Source organism: Melozone crissalis, unplaced genomic scaffold (genome assembly GCF_028551555.1).
Source record: "Melozone crissalis strain CALT ecotype California unplaced genomic scaffold, PUWL_Pcris_2 ptg000045l_1, whole genome shotgun sequence".
In the NCBI taxonomy this organism is placed as follows: Eukaryota; Metazoa; Chordata; class Aves; order Passeriformes; family Passerellidae; genus Melozone; species Melozone crissalis.
In genome coordinates, this window is record NW_026535823.1 from 28,260,195 (window position 1) to 28,277,555 (window position 17,361).

At 45.9% G+C, this 17,361-nt stretch overlaps 2 protein-coding genes across 3 annotated transcripts; one reads left to right on the forward strand and one right to left on the reverse strand.

Annotated features, from left to right (window-relative positions):
* Positions 1-1,598: 1,598 nt before the first annotated feature.
* On the reverse strand, positions 1,599-10,278 carry TMEM59 (transmembrane protein 59). 2 transcript variants are annotated; one of them, XM_054286209.1, is made up of 8 exons: positions 10,055-10,278; positions 8,027-8,132; positions 5,835-5,929; positions 5,481-5,633; positions 5,119-5,206; positions 4,725-4,806; positions 3,266-3,374; positions 1,599-2,566 (listed from the first exon to the last, which is right to left on the reverse strand). In XM_054286209.1, the coding sequence occupies exons 1-8, from the start codon at positions 10,241-10,243 to the stop codon at positions 2,411-2,413; spliced, it is 978 nt and encodes a 325-aa protein (XP_054142184.1). In that variant the 5' UTR covers positions 10,244-10,278; the 3' UTR covers positions 1,599-2,410. The 2 variants fall into 2 exon arrangements, with proteins under 2 accessions (XP_054142184.1, XP_054142183.1); XM_054286208.1 differs by having other exon boundaries at positions 4,725-4,809.
* Positions 10,279-10,529: 251 nt separating this feature from the next.
* Positions 10,530-15,276, forward strand: TCEANC2 (transcription elongation factor A N-terminal and central domain containing 2). Its single transcript, XM_054286033.1, has 4 exons — positions 10,530-10,658; positions 11,680-11,817; positions 13,035-13,228; positions 14,938-15,276. Exons 1-4 carry the CDS (start codon positions 10,553-10,555, stop codon positions 15,124-15,126), a joined length of 627 nt encoding a protein of 208 aa, XP_054142008.1. The 5' UTR covers positions 10,530-10,552; the 3' UTR covers positions 15,127-15,276.
* The last annotated feature ends 2,085 nt before the right edge of the window (positions 15,277-17,361 follow it).

The window sequence follows — 17,361 nt, forward strand, 5'->3', positions numbered from 1 at the left end:
AATACAGGTTCAGTTGAACACATGCCTAAAGAGAATATAAAATGCTTTTCTCCTGCAATTTCAATAATTTAAGGCCCTTCATTTAAACAGTGGTTTTGAGCAGAGATCAAACCCAAATTGCAGCCTCTGAAAATGGAGATGTCAGTAAGTCAAACATCTAACAAAAAATGAATAGGAAATGACATTTTGCAAAGCCAAATGCCAAGACAGCTTAAAGAGTCCATTTAGATTAGAAATCTTGAGAAACAGTTCAATTACTTGCTATTATCTGATTTTACTGAGGGAAGATCTTTTGACAAGTTTACAAGTGCAACACTCACCAAATTCCTCAGGCTCTGGCTGGCTCTGGACACAGCAGTGCCAAGTGCCAGAGTGCCACAGGCACAGAGCTCTCTGTGACCCAAGAGCACGTTGCTGAATCACTGCCTGCACAGATCACCCAGCTGAAATGCCATTAAACAGCAAACAAAAGACAAAACACCCAATGAAAGCACAAGTTGTTTGCTTAACTCGAGCCCAGGGCTGTAAGCAATGGAGTTTTGAAGAGAAAGTTTTGTGGAATCAAGTCATCAGCCAAACAGAGGTTGTACTGTCCACGCTGGAACAGGCACAGAGCCACGTGTGCACAGAGCTGCTCCCTCTGCAACCACGAGTAATGGTAAAGGAAAACATTTGAACAGACTTGCAAACATTTCCACAAGCTATTCAGGGGATTGCTGCAGTGTCTTCACAGCACAGTGCTAAGATGGGCACTAATCCCTGAAGTAAAGGCAGCAGTGGCAGGGATTGCCGAGCAGGGCTGCACAGATCACACTGAGCTCTGGATCCCCAGCAGAGCAGGGCCATGCTGGGCTCTGCCTGCACCAGCAGAAACAGAGCATCACTGACACAGGCAGCTCCTGTCCCTGCAGTGTCCCCAAACACCACCCTGTCCCCTCGCACAGCAAGGCCCCTGCAGTGACACCTACACAGAGGGCAAGGCTGCTGGCCCAAAGCTCTGGGCTGTCCCACTGAAGAGCTCAGCATCAAGAGGTACCTAGAACTGAAGAGCTGAGATTGCAGCTCCTGCAGGCTGATAGAAACCTGCTTAAAACAAACATCCTCCATGACCTGAAAGCCCTGACAGCCACTGCTGGGCTGGGCTCTGCACATTCCTGAAAGGCTCCATCAGCTGCACTCACACCAGCACCTGCTCACAGACAAGTTGGGAACAACCCCTGGGCCAGGTTTAAGTGGGGGAATACATCACTGTATCCCCCAGAATCTCCACAGTTTTTCATTACATTTTTTTAAACCTTTGAGGGAATTCTGTCTAATCAACAAAAAACTGACAGTGAATTGAAGACTGTGCATTCTAGACAGCATTCACTCAGACACCCTAAAATAAATCACCAACACCCCCAACCTGCCAACACTGTGGGAAACAGCATATAATAAGATCCACAAAAAATAGGGTAGACATGAGGGACATTGTTCATTGTTGCTGTGTTAGTGAATCACAGCAAAATCAGGTCATGTTGCCCATGAGAGGAAGGCTACAGACAGGCTCACACTGAGCCTGCTGTGGTCAATAATTAACCATAGCAAAAAGCTATATATTTTCCATACAGTCAATTTTATTTGTCTGCTCTCATTTCTCAGGAATCAACTTGTTTCTGTAAATGAAGTTACAAGACCAGAATAGTTAATCAAGAACAGAAAGTAGAAGTTTTCAGAAAACACAGGTGCTAACTTTACAAGCAATTTAAGACTTAAAGGCTAAAGTTTGACAAAATAACTGACCATGTAATGTTCTGCATGTGAAGGGATATGTCTGTAAATTTTAACACATTTCCATCTCTCACAAGCTGAGTTCTAGCTTACAGTACCTCACAAATGCTTTCCACCTTGAATATTGCCACACTGTAGAAAAAATATATTTTTCTATTTTTGAAGACAGGGCTGTTTGTGCATGGACATTAACAAGTACAAAAAAATTCAGCAGATAATTTTATAATATTTTCTCTTAACTACAACAGAAAGTGCAACACTAGAAAGGCATGTCCTGCCTACTTAAAATGTCTTATACCTTTACAAAGCTAACTCTGACTGTACACATTACATCCTAGAACACACAAGTAAGTTTGAAAGTGTCCTGGCAGAAGTATGGAAAGCATGCTTACAACTTCTGTAAGCAAAAAGACACAATAGCAAACACCAGTGAAAAGTGATTATACCTGGAAACAAACAAATTCATGTCTGAATGTCTGAATCTTCTCTACTAGCTGAAAACAAAATCCCATGACATTTGTTGATTTTGCAACTTTATTTGCATTTAAAGACTGGCTGCTAAGCTTCTCATCTGAAGAACCACCACAATCAATCAGGAGTTTCTAGCTCTGTTAGAATTAGTCTATGGGATCCAATGGATTTAAATTGCAGATTGATCCAGATTGACTTTTGTAGGAAGAGGTCCTGCTTCTTCATGTTCCTCAGTCTTGCATCTAACCAGAACAAGTGCAGAGGGTGGGTATCTGTTGAGTTTTTGCTCATTCATGTATTCCAAATCTCCATAGATGCTCAGCTTCTGAAACATTTAAACAAGGTACTTTAAGACAAAGACTCTCCATATTGTGAATAAAATGAGTTTCATTATGCAGCTGCATTCCAGGTTCTGATGGCTACAGCTTTACAATACAAGGCTTTCTGTAACATCTGAAATTCAGGGCTGGAACTAGACTTGCATCCAGAAGAAATGTATGAGATTTGCCAGAACAAAGGCAGATACAGTGTTTGTGTAACAGCTCCTTTGGTGTGCAATCACTGAGTCAGGACTCTGGGCATGGGAGAGTGCCTGTTCTCCTCCATGAGATTCTGCATTCACACACATCACCAATAACTCTGCTGTCACTGTTCTCACTACTGATCCTCCTGCATTAAACCCACACTGGGTCTCCTCTACACCACCCAGCCCTTGGAATAGCTTCATTCCCAGGGAAATGAGAATCAGCCTCCATTTATTCAGAGCACCCTGAAGGCTGTTGAAAGTATAGCACTACAAACCAAGACATTGAGTCTGAATAAGGCTCAGAGCCACAGGAATGAGCAAGAATGCTCAGCTATAAAACCATCATTTAAATAAAATTGGTTTGCCATTCACAGCCACAAAATAAGAAAACCCTCCTTAACTGAACCTCCCCCAAATATTTCTTCATCTCTGGACAGCTGTAACATAAAAGCAATATAATGAAGAAATTCCAAATACTGTAGTTCTGAAATGTTGTACCTCAGATGGAACATACTGCTCTACAGCTGTAGCTACAGTTGCACAACAAATCCAGAGCAGCACCAGCACTGACAGGACGAGTGTAGTGGTTAAAATCCAACTGGAATTTCTGAAATGACAAGAATGTTGATAGATTTCATAGACTGAATACAAGACAATGGACCTCTAAAAAGTTTGGCTCATTTCTGACTGCCTTTCCTGCCAATTCATTGGTCTCAGGCCCTTCCAGCTACACAGCCCACTGCAGACTCCTGGGTACTTTAATGCCCACTTGATATCACAAAATACTTGCAGGGTTCTGTTATGGGGCCCTAAGAATCCTCCTGTTTACAGATTTAAAACCAGATTTTTCTGTTATGCATCTGCAGGACAACTCACTGATCCTTCATGTGGGAACTTTTGAGGAAAAAGTAAAAAAGCTTTAATAAATACATACTGAGTATTTTCAGCCTAGAAACAAGACATACCAGTGTGCTACATAACACAATCCCAAAACAAAGTGCTTTGCCCTAAAACACATTCAGAGCTAATGAACAGGCAAAACACAGTATTGATTAAACAGTTCCCAGAACACACTCAAAAAACAGCGCAGGAAATTATCAATATGTTCTTCACTTGAAATGGAAAGGAAAAATCAAAGTTGGCAGGACAGCATGCAGAAAACACAGGGCCAGCACAGCAAAGCAGCACTAATGGTCAGATATAAAACTGTGATGCTGTGCATCCTGATCCTACAGACCTGGAGACCCTGAGACCTCCCAGCAGGGCTGCACACGCAGAGGAAAGGCCTGTACTGTCCCGATCCTCGGCTGTTCTTAAGGCCTGGAAAGGCTCTGGATGGCCTTGGGGCAGCCCACGCTCCAAAGGACAAAAGGAGTCTTCAGGTTTTTCAGTTCTTCAGTGTTGTTTATTAATTCTTATCTACAATATTTTCTCTCGGCCCGACAGAGGTCCGCACAGCACGCCGGCCATGAGCACACTGAGAGCCCTCGGGGCGGTCACTTATCTTTATACCAAAAACTACGTGTAAGATATTTACCTTTTCTCCCCAATACCTTTCACCCTTATTGACAAGTGCACATTCAGTAAGAACCAATCTCAAAGTGCCACCACCACCACGGAAGATGGATGACAAGAAGAAGAAGAGGAAGGACAGGACACGCCCTAATTCCTCCATCTTGTCCCCTAGAACCCCCCTGTACTGAGATTCTAAAACCTGTGTTTTCACTCTATAATTAATCTATCCCTTCACCATTTATCCCAGTGAGATCCTCCCATCCTCATGCAGGTGTTACTTCCTGTGCAGGATCAAAGTCCAACCACCAAACACTTCTGGCAACGTTCCAGGACTTCCGAGCCCCCCAAGGGTTGTCTCAGTGACTCTGCACATCAGGAATGAAGTGCTGAGTTCCCACGTGTACCCTCCCCAGGGGGCAGGGCCAGCTCAGGACATACGTACATGGACAGACACTTGAAGAAGCTGTCGCTGCCTCGCTCCTCGAAGAGCCCCCGGAAGGTCTGCGAGCTGCCCGCGCGTCCGTCTGCTGAGGCACAACAGCACAAACACAGGGCACGGGAGCAAGGGCAGGCAAAACCCACACCCCACACACCCTGCCTGCACACACACCATAAAGGGAAGCCTTAGAGCAGCCCCAGCTTGCAGGCTTCCATTTGAGCAGAGCTCAGTTTCTACCACCCTTTGCCAAGTGTATGCAGTGCGCTCTGCACAGTAAATAATTATACTGCAGCTTTCAGAAAATTTGCTTTCATATGGCACCTGCAATGTCATCTTTTAAATTTGCATGACAGGGAACATTTACATTTACTCTTCTAAAGCACAAAAGACAACTTACAGGCTGTTTTACTCAGCGACAAGGCTCCTTTTGTATCTCCTCCAGTGTCCTGATCAAGCTGTGGAACATACTGCACTTCTGGCTTTGACTAAAACAAAATAAGGAGTTAGGAGATCCTGCTAGAAAGCTTTCACTGGTTTTGATAATTTTGATAATTTACATTTTCAGAACGAATACAGAAATTAACCTTAAGACATGAGCCATTCTTTTAAGTCTGAATTTTAAAATGGCCCTAAAGGCAGTGAAATACTAGGAAAAACGAAACACTTTTGATGGTGCTCTAGAGTTTTTTCTCTGGCTGGAAGAAGCAGAGTTGAAGTCAGCAGCCAGGACACCTTAACCTCAATGAAAAAAGGAAGCACCTGGAATATGACAATTTTGCCATCATCTGCTTGAAGGTAGAAAGTCCATGAGGATGTTATGAAGCTCTGAGCTGAGTCCATCATGTCACTCCAGAATGATCTCACCAGTGTCAGAGGAAAGAGGAGATGAATTCGTGGCATCAGGGACATTAACTGCAAGCACAACATTGACATTTCTTCCATTTGTTTTTATATGAAAAAGACAGAAGTTACATTCTTGCTCACCCCTCACCTCATGTCTAGATTTCAGTCCTTAGGAAGATTTATTTTCCATTTGAAGAAATTTTAAAAAGAGAAGACACACACTGAACAGAAACAAGTAGGTGGTATTTGAAAAACATGTCACCTACTTACTTGCTCTTGCCTTAACTCAGCAAATGGCAACTGGTTCTGGCATCCAAGATGGCAAGCATATTGTTCATCAGATTGGGAGTATGCTTCAGTACAGGCTGCAAGGGAGAAGTTCCCCAAATGAGATGATAAATTCTGCATTTTAGTTAAGAAAACATTCTCAGTATAAGTTGGATCAGAAACAAAGCAGCAGTTGACAATCCTATTTGCAGGGGAAGATATGGCAATCCCAGGGTAGCATTTGCTCTGAGGTCTAATGACAGAATCAGAGCTTCAACAGAGCAGGGAGCTGAAATCTGGCTGCAATCAGAGCAAATGATCACCAGTGTTACCCTGGCTGAGCTCAGGGATGCAAGCTCTCCTTGATCCTCCCACCACCACTACAGCTTTCTTCTACATATCACATAAAACATCAGAGAACAGAGATGGAATCCTAAAGAGAACAGAGGGACCATCAGTCCATTAAATCCCTTTGAGGGAACAGCAGAAGCCATGGTATCACAGGAAAATCAAAGGAGCATTTCCTGCTAATACAGAAACTGCACTGAAAGTATTGTGGAATAATTTCTTATGAAAAATGAAGCTAACTCTTTGTTTTAGAGAGAGCTTCTATTAATTGCTTACTAAAGATCATAAAGACCAAGAAATCTAAATTATTTGGAGAGAATAATTTAGTTTATTCTGCCCATGGACATATCAGGCAGATGATACACAGGCAGAGCTCTCCTGCACTATTCTGAAGCTTAGGTGGGCAGTGTTTCAGTAGCACCTGAACTTAAGAATCCAACCAAAAAGCAACACAGAGGACAGGAGCTCTCCCAGTTTTCCAGAGGAACAAATGGATGATCACAAGGACTAAGAAGCTGGCAGAAGCATGGCAGCAGCAGGTGAACATTTGAGTGCTCAGCTCATGGCACCTGAGCAGCCATGCCAGGCTACAAATGCCACCGAGTCAGTGTCTGCAGGCAGCACCAGAGCCAGAGCTGAGCAGAGCAGCCAAGACGGATCTGCCAAGCACAGAACACTCAGGGCACCCACCAGCAGATTACAGAACATAAGCCAGCAAAGACAACAGCAAGAAAGAAGAGTTAAACCAGAAATAAGCAACTGTTCCATTACCCTACATGTGCTCTATTGCCACATTACCCTCTTTATGGCACTCTGTGTGTGTGGTGTGACAACTACACTGACAGGCTGTGTCACAGCTACACAGTGTGACAGACTGCAGCATTAGCCCATTGCTGGAGTATTTGCTGCACTTTTGTAACACATTAGCATCTCTGCATGCCAGCCTTTCTGCTTCCCTACCTGAGCTGGCCACAAGCTCTCTTGCTTTCAGGAGCCACTGAGAGGACAAAAGCCTCCCTTGAGTGCTGGCCTGGTGCTTAATTGTATTGGTAGTAAATGTGGAGTGTTCCTACCTTTCCTTTCTGAATAAAGCTGTGAATCAGCTTCCTCAATATTACTGGAACAAAGTTCTGCACAATTCCAAACCCACTATTAATTGGCTTGTATCACACACTATCCCTGGAGGGACATAGAGGGGTGGCACTTGGGGACATGGTGGGCTTGGCAGTGCTGGGGAAAGGGATGGACTTGATGATCTTATCTCAAACTGAAATGATTCTATATTTCATCTTCCCTGTTACATCTTTGCTCTAACACAGATAGCCTGAGCCTATTCCAAGCAAAACATGCACCTCATTCCCAAGGGGTAGCTGCAGGAAAAGCTCAGGATGTAGGCCAGACCACAAGTTACAAGGCACAGAGAGAACTGTGGAGCTCTTGCTCCACTGAACAATTCACTTCCATACACAAATTTTGTCAGGAATGGCAAATGGGACTGATTGTCACAGGGAATTATTAAAAGACAAGTGTTATTTGCCTGGATTTCCCTCCAGGCATTTTGTGTTTTCTATGACAAACTGTTTACAGTAAAATGCACTATTTCTAATTTATTTACAGACACTGATGACACTTGAGAAATTCAGGAAAACAGCAACACTAAGGAGAAACTCACAGACAACAATGTTCCCATTGTTAGGATTTTTTTTGTATATCCTGTACATAGACTTTAAGAAGCTGTTAAACAAACCCAAAACAACTGAAAGAATGGCACCAACTCCAGAGCAGCCTTTCAGACAGTGCAGCTGTGCCCTGAGTGTGTGCTGAGCTGGGGGTGCTGCAGGGCTCACCAGAGTCACACTCCTGCTTGGTGCGGTTCAGGTCGGCGCCGTCGTCCACGAACTGGCAGATGGAGAAGAGTCGGCAGCCGCGCTGGCAGGCGTACAGCTCCTCCTCCTGGGGAGCACAGGGACAGGCTTGCAAACCCCCAGGCCACGACAAATTGTCACAAAAACCCCTTATTCTTGTTGTCTGATTGGGTGTTTTTGTCCTCCTTCCCCCAGCTCCGTGTGGAATGGGATGAGCTGCAATGAGCCCAGCAGCACTAACAAGCCGTGGATTTATCTGCGAACCTGGAGCACAAAATGCTGTTTTGGAACTCCAGATCCACAACCCACAAGCAAAATGAATGCTGTGTTTGAAATTAAGACAGTGCTGTAAAAGATTTATTGATGTTTACCTTACAAAGAGTAGGAAATCTCCATTCTCAGAACTTCAATGGTAAAACCCAGCAGGAAAGGACCAAAATCCTCTAATTTTGACAGGAATACAATGTATCTGAACCGATTATTGATTCTAATCAGAGCTACAACAGAACTATCAGAAAGAGATTATTTTCTCATGTCCTACACAGCATCCTGGTTATCTGCCTACTGCCAGCTCCACAAACACAAATGTTTATTTATTATATTGAACTGAAGGGCAGAAGTGCTTCCCCACTGCCAACTGTTAAAATTTAGCAAATACAGAAATCCTACACCCAGTATTTCTTCTGTCCACAGCCCCAAGGGGACGGATGTGAACAAAGCCTCTGTGACAGGAGTGTCCCACTGGCCACACCCTGCCACTGACCCATGAATCACAACTTCAAACCACTCAAACTGCACAGGTGCAAAACGGGCTCTGAATTAACTTAACAGCAACCAAACACACCACACCTCTTGTACAACCTGTTGTAAATGACCTGGCCATTGTAACTGAGACCATGAGTTCATCTGCTTTAAAGGCACAAGAGTAGAACATTATTAATATAAACTAAAACTCAAATCTAACACTGACAAGGTGGGCGGTGCTGGAGCAGAAAACGTTTTGTAATTTGATATTCCGATAAATTATCTGTACAGATATATTTCCATCACAATCTCAATGAAGTTTGTCTTCTTTTCCACTCACAACTAAAACAAATTTCTTTCAATTCCACCAGCAGTTTTGTGACAAACAGAACAAACACTAAATGTAAAAGATGTGACTGTATTAGTGAACAGCTCAAAAAACACATGACAAAACTCTTATTCAAAAAGTAAAGTAACAAAATTCAAAAGTGCAATACACCAAAACAAGCTGTGTAAATTTAATCATATTCCACACAACTCCCTGTTACTTTCCAGCTACAAAATCCACCTGAATTCCATGGGGAAGCAGACAAAGCCCTGTTACCTGATCCTGGCACTGCTCCACCTGCCTGCTGCCCTCCTGTGAAATCCCAAACACGGGGTAAGAGTTCCACCTGCTACACAGCTGCAGCTGACAATGAAGTGTATTGCCAACAAAGAACAAGGAAATATGAGATTTGTGATCTCGGATTTTCCAAATTTAAGCCCGTAGTTCAAAGGCATGCAAGCATGAACCAACAGCAAACCCTGGGGGATGACACTAAATTCCTCTCAGACACAATTTCAGTGTTTTATCATGAGATAAAAAGTTCCCATGAAGGCTCTGACGAGCTACTTGTTTGTCATCGTTTATACTTCACCCTTCAGGCGCCCTGACTCAGGATCTCTGCCTTGCCACGAACACAACACTGCCCAAAATATGGAGCAGCCCAAGCCAAATTACAGCTGCCTTTTTAAGAACAGGAAGAAAAAAAAAAAAAGAGCAGCCAAACGCCCCAAACCCACAAAAGCCCCAGCTCTGACAAAGCTGGACTTTGACAACAGCGCTTGGCTGTCAAGCGGCAGCCTACCCATGTATTTACATAAGGAAGTATCTGTTTTAGAGAAGAGACGGAGCTGCAGGAGGACAGGGGCAGAGGAAGGGTCGTGCCAGCCCGGGGGAGGCGGAGGGGAGCGGCGCAGGTGCGGGGAAGGGCCCGTCCGTACCTTGGGGTAGGTGTGCAGGGGGTAGGTCAGCTGGCAGGCGCGGTGACACGATGCCGTGTTGCCCAGCACGGAGTCGAAGGCCTCGGAGGAGGCGGCGGGGAGCTGTCCCGAGGCGGCTCCCGCCTGGATCACCAGGAACAGCGGCAGGAGCAGGAGGAGGACGGCGAGGCCTGGCCGCCGCACCGCCATCTTCGCTCCTCCGCACCGGCCGCCGGCAACCTCTCGCGAGATGTGCCCCTCGCGGAGCTTGCTGGGAGGTGTAGTCCGCGCCGCGGGGTATCCCCGCCCATTCCATAGAGCCTCGCCCCCGGCGGAAACTACCGTGCGGACAGGGCGAGGCAGCGGCACCGTCTTCTGCGCGAGGCCTGCTGGGAAATGTAGTCCGCACCGCGGGGTACCCCCGGCCATCCCATAGGGCCTCGCCCCTGGAGGGAACTACCGGGCGGAAATGGCGGGGCCGCGTTGGCGGCTTCCGTGAGGGAAGGCGGCAGGGCGAACATGGATCGGTTCGTGGTGCGCTGCCCCCGCGGCCAGCAGAGCCCCCGCCGGGCCGCGCCCGGGCCCCGCGCCTGCCGGCAGGTCACCATCGAGTCCCTCAAGGCAGGTCCCCGGCGGGAGGGAGCGGGGGCCCGGCCCGGCCCAGCCTCCCGCGGCACCGGCTGCGGCGCGGTTGGGGCGGCGGGGGAGCGGCGGTGTGTGGGCATCGGTTCTGCACCGCAATCTGTGCAGTGCTGCCGTGGGACCCGAACAGGGAGGTGGTTGTACAGCTGCAGAGGGCTCTGCTGCCTTGGAAGGGCTTCCGTGGGTTATAACTCGGCGTGGTGCAGGGTCGGGCTGGGCACACATTCGAGGACAGCCCGGTGACACCGCCAGCCCCAGTATTCCCAGCTGGCTCTCATCCCTTTCCAGCAAGGAAAACCCTTCCGTTCATTTCATGGATGTCGTGCGTGAGACCTGCACGGGAGCTGAACCCCTCTTGGTCACCTGCTTGTGACACACAACAGCAAAACATTTGCTGCACCAAAAAGTTCACCGAGTGTGGCAAAAATCAAAAGAATGGTGCATAAAGCACTGCAGTTGTCTGACCACTGCTGGATAAGATGCTTCACACCCAAAATATGAGACTTGCACTGTTTGCAGTCTGCTCTGTCAAGGTCTGTGGCAAAAACAGTGAAAACACTGCAGCTATGCAGTATATTCAAGTTTGCATTCATGTTCCCATTCATGTTCACGTTTCCTAATGCTCTGTTTCTCACCTTGCTGGTATTGTTTTACTTCTGTAGTCAATCTGAGCTGGATTCTAAGGATAATCAGCCACCTTCCTCTTAATCCCTTTTCCTATTTAGCAACAATGGATTTCTTTAATTCAGAACACTTCTAGGAGGAGTTTGCTGTTATGTGCCCAGAGTTTGGCAGACCCAGGTGAAAGCCTCTCACTTTGTTTGCTGGTTACTTCAGCCTTGACTGGCAGGAGTTTTCTAATTCCAAGCAAGTGCCCATCATATATTCTGTGCCATGATCAATAATTCATGTATTGATAACAGCCCCATTAGCTGAGATGAAGGTTCCTTACTTATCATAACAATATTCCACTTTCATAAGGAGCTTTTCTCTTTCCCAGAGAGTTGTGGTTGTGGAAGACATAAAACGATGGAAGTCTATACTTGAGCTTCCTGGGCAACCCAAAGAGAACCTGATGGAAGCTTTGGAGGAGCTGAAGAAGAAGATACCTTCCAAAGAAGTGTTACTTTCCACTAAAATAGGTACATCTGGTCTATCTGAACTGTGAATATTAGGCTGTCTTGTGTCTGCTTGGCTTGTCAGTGCACTAGAGATTAGTCTGGAAGCTTTTTAAGAAATGAGAAAATTGCTGCCAATGAAATATTGTTGATATCAAGCCTGCAGTTTGCACAGCTTGTACAGAAGGAGTCAGCTGTCCTCTGATTCCTCCCAGGAAATACTGCATCCCCCCTTTTGTGGTCACAATTTTGAAGAGCTCTCCGTGGTAACTCTGTGGTTTATTCCTTCGCCTGCTGTCAGTGCTCATTTATCTGATTTGCCTGAATCCGCTGAAGGTGTGAGAAGATCTCAGAGTGGCCCAGAGCTGCTTCCTGCATGCTCAGGCTGAGGAATCCCCAGCAGATGGGCAGCTCCGTGCGAATGGCACAGCCCCATCCCTGCCTTTTCTCCACAGGACCCGGGGGAGGGATAACGGTGACCACATGGTCCCTGCCTTTCCCCAACAGGGAGAGCATCCCGGCCCTTGTTTACCCTCGGAGCAGCCGGATCTGTGTTCACAGAGCCCTGGAAAAGCAGCTGCAATCCGCCCCTTTCCCCATCCCTCTGATCTGTCATTCCATTTGCCCTGTTCAGCTTATTCAGGCTTTCCCCGGGATTTTCCCCAATGCCTGCCTGAATAGCGCCGGGCTGGCAGAGGCACTGAAGCCTAACAGTGACATCTCCTGGCCGACAGCGCTCCTGGCCAGGGAAAACACCCTCTGGAAGCAGGAAGGTCCCTTTTGTCTCCTCGCGGGGTAAAGCCTCTTCTGCACTGCCAGCCCTCTGGATGGGAAACATCCTGCTTGGAGCCATCGTGGTGTTCCCGTGTTTAAATGCTACAGCATCACCAGCAACATCTGCTTCCTTAAAGGGTGTCCCAGCTAAATACCAGCACTTTTTGTAGGCCAGGCTTAAAAACCTTCACCAGATCCAGGATCAGTGTAAACAGCTAGCATAGCCTGAGTTAAATAAGTGTGGCTCCACACCTGGGTGACTCGGGAAGGCGATTTTCTCAATTCCTTGATAAATTCTCAAGCTCCATGCTTAAATCCTGGTCATTTTCTGTTTGTGTTTGTGTCAGTGCTTTGGTTGTTTTGCTCAGAGTTGAGAAGCTGTGTGGCTGCTTTAGCACTGTGATTTGACTGCTGCCAGCTGTGCTTTCCCCAGCTGCCAGTCCCACAGGAGCTGTTCCCTTCCCCAGGTCACACGGTGAACAAGATGCGCAAACACCCCGACCCAGAGGTGTCCAGCCTGGCCAAGGACATCTTCAGGGAGTGGAAGAGCTTCATCAGGGAGCACTCCAACAGGCCCTCCATCGAGGTCAGGAGTGATCCCAGGACTGAGGCTTTCAGGAAGAACGCTCAGAAGCTGCTCAGTGAAGCCCTGGAACTGGAGGTACAGCTCAGAGCCTGTGGCTCCAAAATTTCAAAGTGAAACCTTTTCCAGCCAAGCTGGTCCTGCCTGCTGAGTGGGGACAAGACCAGGTGATCTGTTCCTATTTTTAGGGATTCACAGCACATCCCTGTTTATGAGTAGCTTCATTTGCAAGGTAGATAATGGGTTTTGGTTGTTAACCAAGGGAACCTGCTAATTGTGAGCGTTGTCATTTCCATAACCTGTCAACAGATTACTTGTGTGGCCACTGCAGTTGGGCTGTACAAGGAGGAAATTAATAGAAGATGAAGCTTTTCCTACCAAACAGCTATGAAAGCAACAGTGGGCTTTTTGGGTGTTTCCTAATGAAATATTTGTAAATTTAAATCTATAGCAAAAACAGAGAAGCAAGGTTGACAGTATATAAAGTGGTGATAAATACCAGATCCCTCAGGTATGTTTAACTAAATGAACAAGGCTTTGCTGTAAGGCTTAATAACTAGTTTGCTTGGTCTATGAAATGCCATAATAATTATAATTTTCAATTTATTCATTAATTATCCTTTCCATGACAAGTCAAGTGATAAACATTCAAGAGTTTGAAAGTTGTGTGTTTGCTAGCTGTGAGAACAACCTCTCCAGCTTCCAGTCTGGGGCAGCACAGAAGGGTGGTTTGCTGTAGGAATGCCTCAGAAAGGTGGGAGCTGACCTTTGGTGAGTGAAGCTTAGTCCTTAGAAAGCACAGCTATGCACGGTGATAATAGTGGCAGTGAAGTCTAAATCTGTGGAACATAAAGATTCTGGTACCACCCTAAAACGAGGAGAATTGGGTAAAGCAGAATTGCTTCTGAACAGGACTCACCTGAAAACTCCTGCAGCCACCACATGTGCAGGCAGAGGTCACAGCAGTTGAATTGCTGATAAAGGCAGGGGAGCCACAGCTGCTGCACTGACACCCGAGAGGTGTCAAAAGAGAGAAGGGAAGGTGGGACTGAGTGGATCCAAGGGGGTTTTTAGTGATGGGTGGCAAAACTTTTGTGGTGAAGGATTTGCAGGAATACCATTCAGCTCACTGGAATCTCCTGCATGCAATGCATGGAAGATTCCCCATCACACAAGGCAGAAGTGAAATTAAAAGCATGTCTTGAAGGGTGGGGGATTTCTTCCTAAACTGTGCTGAATTACAGGTTTTGGCACATGTTGAAGCAATAACTACATAATTAACATTTAGCAAATCCCTTTCTGCGTTCTTAATTACACCTCCTTCTAGAGACAGAGCTCCCACATTTCCCTTTATAGCAGCAGGCAGGGTTGCCAAGTGTTTGGCATGTCTTAGAGTTGCTGTTGGAATCAAGTTTAAAATAGTATCCAAGGTACCTTATATCAGCCAGATCAAAAGTGAGCTTTATGGAGACACTACAGCATAGCTTATAATTGCAGCGAGCTTGATACCCAAAGCTTGTCACAGATTAGTTTCCTGTTGTGATGGCAAAGTACTGCCACCCAGCTGGAGGTGGGGATGTGTTCCCTGCCACTGACCACGCTGCCTTGTCCCTTAATTGCTAGGGTGGAATTAAATTGCTCTTCCTGTTACACTTGTGATGGGAAGCAGATTTCCTTGAATCTAAGCTGATTAATGAAGAAACACTGAAAGGCACCAAACTCCAATTTCAATCAGCTGGCCTCCTTATTAAATGTAAAGATCTAATTTTATACTTTGCTGTTTTCAGATTGATCACCCACTGGCTGAAAATATTGAGCGCGAAGCTTTTCATCTCTGCTCCCGCCTCATTAGCGCTCCGTATCGCCGGGCCGTGCGAGCCCTTGTCTTCTCATTAAAGCACAGACCTGAGACCCGAGCAGCAGTCAAGGATGGCACACTCCCTGTCCCTGCCTTTGTGCAGAGCCACAAAAAGTGAGGAGTTGTGCTTGATCCCGAGGGAGGACTTGCTGTTCCTGCATCTCCGTGGAACGGGGAGCCCTGACTGGGTGATCCCCGGCACTGCTCCACAAACAGGAGAGAAAAACCAGTGGTGGAATGGGTGCTGTAGATTTGACTTGCTGGAAATCCATGTTGCAAGGAAAGTTTCTTGTACTCCTCTGTGTATTTTCCATCCTTGCTGACTCACCTGTTTCTCTCTTGTGCCCGTTTGTTGTAGCTCAGTTTAGCTCCATCCCTGGTGTGGATCTTCAGGTGTATTCAGCTGAATAACCCCTTTAAAGGAGCAGCTCTGTGCTCTGCTGGCTGGAAATACTGGTAATTATGGCTAATTGGTGCATGGGAAGGGATTCCTGGGGGATAATTGCAAACTCTAGTTAGCCCTAAATCAGCCACGTCTGCTGCAGCTGGGCCTGGCCTGTTTTGCCAAGGTGATTTTCCTTTGCTGCATTCCAGAGCTGGATGTAAAATGGATTTCAGTAACTTCATCCTCTCAATCATTCTGTGATTTGGGGCATTTTCTAAAGCCCCAAGGTAAAGGTGCTGTTTAAAGCCTCTGCTGTTCAAGGAGCAGCTCGTTCAGCCTTCCAAACCTCACTCATGGTGTAAACATGGTGCTTGTTTTTACTGTAATGTGAAAAAAAACTTGTCATGAATTCTCTAAATAAAACCAAATACTCCTTTTAAAGGCTTTTTCTTCTCTAAAAGGAACATGGTTCAGAATGATTGCATGAACAAATTTAAGCAACAAACTATTGTTTAAATTCTTTCTACTTACTGAAAATTGGAATTCTTGCCTCTATATTTGCTCTGATTTCTTTTGTACCACAAGTTGTCTCGTTCTCTATAAGCTGTTACCAAGGCTGTTCCAGGCATGGTGTTCATATCTTCACCTAAAAAATGACTGATTGTCACTACTTGGAGATGCTAGATACTTTTTTCATCTGTAGACCCTTAGCAGAAAACTTACTTGAGGTGTTGAACTCCATAAATTTAATTAGATAACTGCAGGTTCTCTTAAGAATATCTTAAACTCTGTTTTGTTTGCTTGGGCCAGTGCAAGACCAGTTTTGCCTGTGCACATGGAAGGTGTCCTCAAACAGCTGAACACAGAGGTTTCATTTGTGGGAAGCTAAAGTCAGGTGTGTTGGAGGCAGAAACTGGCAGATCTGTGTGTGCTGATGGTGTGGGTAATATTCAGTAACATGTAACACTTGTTGACCAAGCTGTAGCAAAAATGGGAAAAGCCTCAATTTCTTACAAGCAATCAGCTCAATTTCCCTGTTGAATAGCTTCAAACTGCACAGCTGTAATTGCATTTGTGTACCCTGGACAATCAGGAAGGGTTCAGGATCAATGAATGACACAGCTTTTGCATCAGAGCTGCAACACCAAGACCTGCAGGATTTATTTTCAGCTTCCTGTTCCTGGTGCCAGACTGTGTTTTCTCTATTTGGATAATGTGAGAAGCAAAATCCCTGAAAATGAGGAACTTCTGGTCTAATGAGAGCCAGGCCAAAGAAGCTTCCCACACAGGTCAGATACAGTCTGGCTGTGCCAAATATTTTTAATTTAGAAAGTAACTGCATGGATGCAGAGTTGCTGCACACGAGCAGAAACCTCTCCTATAAATTTCCTCTATGTAATGGTTGATGTTTTTGCCAAGCTTGTTTCAAAGGAACCCAAGTGTAAAGCTCTGGGTCCAGTTCTTTTATCTTGATGTCAGAGCTGGCAGTAACATTTGGGCTGAGGAGTCACAGACTCAGCTTTGACTGGAAGAACTGGAAAGTCTGGAGAGTTGGGCTTAAAACCCATAACAGGAGGAATTCGGGGAACCAGGGAAGGTTTTAGGGACAAAAACAGAAAGGAAGGTGGGGAAAGAAAAGAAAAACAGAGATGAGAAAGCAACAGGCCAAAAAGGGTTTAATTTTCCCAAAGGGTGATGCTGAATGTGACAACAGGATACTTGATACCTAGCACTAATGAAGTTTTTAATTAGTCTATCAAAACCAGATTCCCTCCATGGGGCAGCCTCACATGCACACTGTTTATTTATGCCTTGGGTTAGCTGCTGAATCAGTTTGCTGCTCCCTGGCTCTTCCTTCCCTCCTGTGGGTGATGCTGGCCACTCTTGCTGCTGGGGAAACCCTTCTAGATTAAAAAGGGAGGATGAAGGGGCTGAGCAGTGCCTCCCTTGTGCTTGGTTTCTCTGGCA